Source organism: Uranotaenia lowii, chromosome 1 (genome assembly GCF_029784155.1).
Source record: "Uranotaenia lowii strain MFRU-FL chromosome 1, ASM2978415v1, whole genome shotgun sequence".
NCBI classification, from domain to species: Eukaryota; Metazoa; Arthropoda; class Insecta; order Diptera; family Culicidae; genus Uranotaenia; species Uranotaenia lowii.
In genome coordinates this window covers 64,443,130-64,449,593 of record NC_073691.1, presented here as the reverse complement: position 1 = coordinate 64,449,593, position 6,464 = coordinate 64,443,130, and the positions used below count along the sequence as shown (strand labels likewise).

The 6,464-nt window shown below is 41.3% G+C and overlaps 1 protein-coding gene across 1 annotated transcript; it reads left to right on the top strand.

Annotated features, from left to right (window-relative positions):
• The first annotated feature begins 2,712 nt into the window (after positions 1 to 2,712).
• LOC129739039 (achaete-scute complex protein T8) lies at positions 2,713 to 4,818 on the top strand. Its single transcript, XM_055730415.1, has one exon. It carries the CDS (start codon positions 3,005 to 3,007, stop codon positions 4,202 to 4,204), a length of 1,200 nt encoding a protein of 399 aa, XP_055586390.1. The 5' UTR covers positions 2,713 to 3,004; the 3' UTR covers positions 4,205 to 4,818.
• Positions 4,819 to 6,464: the final 1,646 nt, after the last annotated feature.

Genomic DNA, 6,464 nt, shown 5'->3' with positions numbered 1-6,464 from the left:
GTCAATTCGCGAAATCAGAAAATCGACGACGAAGGAAGCTCGCACTGCGTTTCTGTGAGCTTGAAGAGTGTCAATGTCTATGAGACGGTATCTGTAAAGCCTCGATCCTTTCCCATTCTGGTAGTAGGGAGACCAAACAGCTGATGCTTATTCAAGGATAGAGCGAACAATACCGCTATACACACTTTTCAAGCAATACACATCCTTAAAGTCTTTGGCTACACGAAATATCAATCCAAGACTTCTCGAGGCTTTGTCGACAACGTTTTTTGTGTGTTCTGAACTCCAGCTTCCGGTCTATTACGCCCAGATCATTGATGTGTTCTACGCGTGCAGTTGACTCATCTCCGAGGAAGTACTCAGCGGAAAAAGGCTGCCGCCTTCTTGAAAACCTGATGACTGCACATTAACTGCGGTTCAAAGGTAGGCAGTTTATATCACACCCGTGTGCGAAGAGGTTAAATTGATTGACGGAAATCAATATCGTCCTGGCCGCTGATGTTGTAATATTGTTTTAGGTCGTCAGTATAGCATAGCTTTGGGCCGTCCAGGAGTGAGAGTGCATCGTTGAGGTAGATTTAGAAGATAATCGGCCCTAAATGGCTTCCCTGAGGCACACCAGAAGAAGCAGAAGTCTTTTCTGGAGAAAGAGTCTCCCGTGCGAACTGTTAACGTCCATATAGGTAGCTTCGGAGCCAGTCAAGAAGAGTTCCACAGAAACTCAGATTTGAAAAAATCCTACAGGACAAGAAAATTGGATCCAAGACCACCAATTCGTATGGTTTTTTACTGCGCATAATACCGAGATTGCACGGTAGTTTTTGACATCTCTCCTGATACCTTTTTTTATACACCGGGAACATGTAAGCCTCCTTTTACAGTGAGGGGAAGGTAACTCTGTCAAGCATAGCTTGGAAAATAAGCCTAACAGGAATCAGCAAAACAGGCATAAAACGTTTAATAAATGTAGCAGATATTCCGTCTAGACACGTAAAAAAAATTTTTTTGGCTTAACTACTGCTTTTGAGTTGACTGCATTCTCAACCACAATGTTGTTTATAGAGAAGCCCAGTGGCGCAATATTCCTGACTGCACTATCCAAATGTTCAGGGTATGGCGACGTTGTATTATAGATAGACGAGAATTTATCGGCAATCTCCACGATCAGAGTTCGCCGTATTGTCATCCAGAAACATTTGGGTTGGCAGACCAGGTTCTTTCCGCTGACTTTTAACATGTTTAAAAAACGATTTTGGTCTGGACTTGAGATCACGCTGAACTCGAGCTAGATAGTTTTGGTGACAACGTTTAGTGACTTTTTTGTAAACAGAATTTAGTCTACGATTAATGTCCTTAGTGTGCCCGTATCTTGATTTGTTCTAATCTCTAAGGGCACATCTCTTTGCCGTTGATACTCACGATTTTTTTTCCGGTGATAGTATTTAAGGAAGGATTCAGAGTTGAGAATCACTTATCCTAGATTACAAGATATACAAGATTGTAATCTCTATAAGTCTAAGTTAGATTGTAAGGACTTGACGAACAGAAATGAATAAACGGTATCTCATTTCCAAACCAAAAACCTCGTTGCTAAACCATTGAATTCAACAATTACTTATTTGATCTCATGAGGAAGATGTTCTGTTTTTTTCATTAAAGCTTTTAAAAAAAATTTTTTTAACGCATCAAGGACCGAGATAAAATCTAAGCCGGAAAATACCATAATTCGTCATTCTTTGACTCAGAAAACATCTAGCCAAACTTACAAATTTAGTTTCTTCGAGTGGTCTAAACTGTTGTATCAAAACTGTTGTATTTGTGTGAATTTTGTAGAATATAGTTTCATTACTGAATTAATAACAATCGATTTATGTTTCTAAGTGTAGCACAGTCATGGCTTGCGAAAGAAACAAGAATTTTCGTATTCGGTGCGCAATGTGTCAAATTTTACGCACTTCTTCGATAAAAATAGCACATTTCTGATGACTAATAAATTAAAAATATGAACAATTTTGTTCAATCGTTCGAAGATTCAGATAGAAATTTTAATCAAATCAATGTCACCTAGTTACACCCCATTCACTCGCGCGCACAGGATTCACGCATCATAGCCACCCGAAAAGCGAACTAGCTAGGCTAGGACAGAACAGAGCGTTTTCGGTTCAACTTTTTCCATGCCATGGGGAGAACGAATCGCCTTGCGCAATTCATTTAACCATCATCGGCGCATACCTACCCAAAGGTACATGTAACGATGCTCGAGTATGTAGGTACGTAAGTACGAAATATATGTACAGATAAAAGGACCTCATTTGTGTCCTTCCTTGTTTCGTCCTTTTTCGCCACACGACTCGGAGCTGTTGCACCTTTTCCCCCGGGTGAGTATGTGTATGCATTCGGTACATAGCGCTGCTGAGGGAAACCCCTCTTGGCTTTTTTTCCTGGTCGGCCGGAATTAAAACTTACTTCTGATCGGTTCAGCAAGCAGAGGGAAAATTGTAATTCCTTTTAATAATAGGTGAGCTGCGAGTGTTTGTTGAACCAGCTGCCGAATTCGATTCGCCAATGCCACAGGACCTTCTTTTGGGGTGGAAAGAGACAGTAGACCGGAGAAGGGTGGCGCGATTATGTGATTACATATACGGCAAATGGGAAAACGCGCAGATGTGTCTCTAGTCCGGGGAAAACTCGAAAAGACAGTTTGGCACGCGACACGAAACGCCAGAACAAAACTAGCCACAGAACGGAACACTCGGCACAGGACTACTTCCTGCGAGGTCCCGGCTCTTTATAGAAACTCTGATAGATCAGCCGTTTGTTGCCGGTTTTGGTGCTTCGAAACGGTAAAGTTCGATTTGGCGCCCAAAACGTTGTGATACACAGTTATGCTGGACTGAGACGCTTTTTTTGGAATGGAGAACTAAGTTTTTCTGTTAAGATTCGTGTTGATAGCTTCGGAGATTTACTACTGTGTCGTAATTTGTGATAACAAGTGATTATTGTGATGGAAAACCTTGGAAAGTTCGGTCCGGGGACCACCACAATCACGGTGCGTAGCATTGCTTCGTTGAATCCCTTGAAGCGGATGAAGTTCAAGGAGAACCAAGTGTTGATACCGATAACGGCCTTTGCTTCTAACGAGGATACGGAAGCTTTTGAAAATACGTCACCGGTAGTGCTCAAACGGAAGATTCCTCTGGGAACTTTGGGGAGTCTCGAGAATGTTATACTGAATACTGGTACTGTCGAAGCCCGTAGACCTCTTGGGCAGCTGCAGACTACGGTAGTTCCAGTTTCGGGACCCGGAAGAAGGAAGAATTCCGATCCTAAAAGTGCAATCACGGCTGTAGAACGACGGAATGCTCGAGAAAGAAATAGAGTTCAGCAAGTCAACAACGGGTTTGCAGCTTTGCGTCAAAGAATACCTGAAGAAATTGCTGAAGCGTTCGAATCCGGTAGTAATAGGGGAATACACAAGAAGCTGAGCAAAGTTGAAACCCTGCGAATGGCCGTGGAATACATTAAACGTCTGGAGAGAATGCTATCTTTGGATTCGGAAAAGGATTCTGAGCAGGGTGTCATATATTCTCAGTCATCTACCCCAGAGCAGAATCAGCTTCCGGCAACTCCTCCTCCGGAACCTCAGCAACCTAACAACTTCTTCCTTGCCATCAAACCACGTGCCATGGTCAACTCCAACGGAGGACCATCCCTGGACCAAACTCAGATCACCATCATCAACGGCCATCAGTACATCCGTATTCCGGGGACCAATACCTTCCAATACCTGGATCCGGAAAGCCTTTACGATGAATCTCGCAACGATAGCTCCTTCTTTGCCGACAACAGCTCGGTCATCGATCAGGATGTTATCCTGGAAGACTCCAGCGACCTGATGAGCGAATCTGTCATAGCTCTTTCCCCACAGAGCAACTTCACCCTGGATTCGGAAGAGAAGAAAGATGAAGTCCTGTACCTTAACAACCATTCTCCGGACCTCGAAGATGACAAGATCATTTCGCTCATCAACCAGCAGCAATACACCGACATCATGATGATCAAGAGCGAACTGGAAGACGGAGCAGACCACGAAACCGAGGAGTCTCTGTTCCAGCGGACCGCCAACGATTCGGCCTTCCTAGAGTCCATCAACTGGTTCGAATCGCACCAGCAACACCTTCCAGCGGATTCCCTCATGGACTAGCCAATTCTCTTCCTTTCTTTTAATTTTTGGAGCAACTTTTCGACACTCACACATTCTTTAAAAGGAAATTTAGTAAGATCTAAGCAACCAAAAGTTCCTTATAGACTTCAATACGCGATTTCAAAGTTCGATATTGGCTGAATAAAGGTTCCTTAACGAAATCATTCTCAATTAACCTTGAATGAATTTTGAATACTCTTTATTGAAAAGTGAACTTTTGAGGAAGTGTTCAAGGCACTTTTTGTTGCTTTGGAGACCACGAACGTTGTTTAAGCAAGTGACTTACTCAACGTTCTCTAGGATTGAAAATTTCAATTTTTATATGCCAGAAATTTGCCAGAAAATCTCATGGCTTTTATCATTCAAGTTTTTAAACGTTTCCAGTGCTGTGAAAAGTTGCTTCAAACATTTTTCCAAACCTGAGGCCTTTCCCCCAAAACGCTAGCGAGCTAAACGCTCCTGTACATACAGAACTATTTATATAGCATAAAGCCGAATTTTATTAATCTAATTATACGAAAATTTAATTTATTAACCCGGTCGGCGGTGGAGCTCCGTCAAACCACTTTTATCTCCTCGGATGAAATAAAGCAACAGTCAACGAATAAAGAAACAAAAAAAAAAACAAAATATATAGCCACACTTCTGTTCTCGTTAAAAGAAATCCTTCAGCCCGTCTATCTTCCCCCAGAATAGGACTTTATTTTTATCGTCATCAAAACCGAAAGGTGTTCTTACAAAAATTTCTCCCCACCCCTTCATTCATTGGTGTGTTTCTACTTACTGCCAGTCGATCGTCATCATAAAACAGATCGATGAGCGGGCCCAAAAATCCAACAACCGGGGCAAGGTGAAACTTGCACCTGGATCTCTGTTCTGGTACCGTGTGGCTAGCTAGCTGGCTCCTTGACGCAGTTTGATACAATTTTTGGGGTGCGCACGCGCCCTTAGTTCGTCGGCTATTGGGGCTTGTCAAGTTTCTCTAAATTTTCAATTTCCCAAAAAAAAATTGATTTTTTTTAAACGTTCGATTTAGCATGACATTTCACCTGAATCAAAGTAATATTACAAAAACAAACCAGCCAATTTTTTGAGACAGAAAAATTTGCTAAAGTTGACACATTCTAGCGACCATTTAGAATAACATCCCCAGAAGGGGGTTGTTTGAATTCAATTTTTTTTTTTGCTTTTCGAGTCCCCACTCAAGATCCTCGTGTTGGACGATCATCAGTTCATTCTTCCAAAACAGAGATCCATTATGGCCAATTAGGGCTTCTGCCGATGCGAGGGCCCCGATACCCGATACATTGAAGCCTCTAATCGGACCCGATGCGATCTCTCAATGTGGGGCATTTGTTTTTAAGTTTTCTCTTATTTATGTTGTTAGGTACTTCAGAGCCCAAAACTTGCCGATGGCTAACGGGCACTGGCACGTGGTCAATTCAGAGGAAGAAGTTTGTTTTGCATCTGCCCTGGCTGCGGCTCACTTTGCCACTAGAACTGTCACCCGGAGCAGGGTTGGTTGATGGGATGAGAGATATAATTTATTGGTTGGCTTGTTTGACTCTTTTCGAGCAAAAGTTCAATGTTGTTTACTATGTATTTATGAAAATCAAACTCAAAGGACAATTTTCTGACATTTAAAATTCAAATTCAACTTATCAACTAAGGTTGAATGCATTAGATTCTTTAGAATTCCTAATTACCAACATCGATACCTTTCAATTATTTTTATTTCAATTTTAAACATAAGTGGTAGACATTTGCATCAAGGCTGAATTGAAAAATTTAATTTTAATACATGATTGCAGGTGCTAAATGGGTCAATAAACGTTGTTTTTAAGATAGTTTTTTGAATGTCAAAGTGTCAACCTTTGCAGCTGTCCGAATCAATGAATTGTTGAAGTTAATAAATTTATCATAACAAATATTATTTGGCACTCTGATCAGGTTGTTTGGACCCTTAACAAATATATTTAGGAATACAAATCGGTTGATAAATGAGTAATCAACGCTGGTTTCAGTGGTGGGATAGAGTTATCCTTTGTTTCCTTTTTTTCGTCTAATTACACCAGCGATTACTTTTCGTCGATGACCACTTCTCATATTCCCTAACCTAACCTAAATTTCTCAATGAGTACTTTGATACATCTACCCAGAAATTCTGGCAACACTGTTGTGTTACCATGAACTTTACTTGAATACTCTTGATTTACCGTTTGATGATGTAAACATTCGTACTGTCAACATCATCACTATT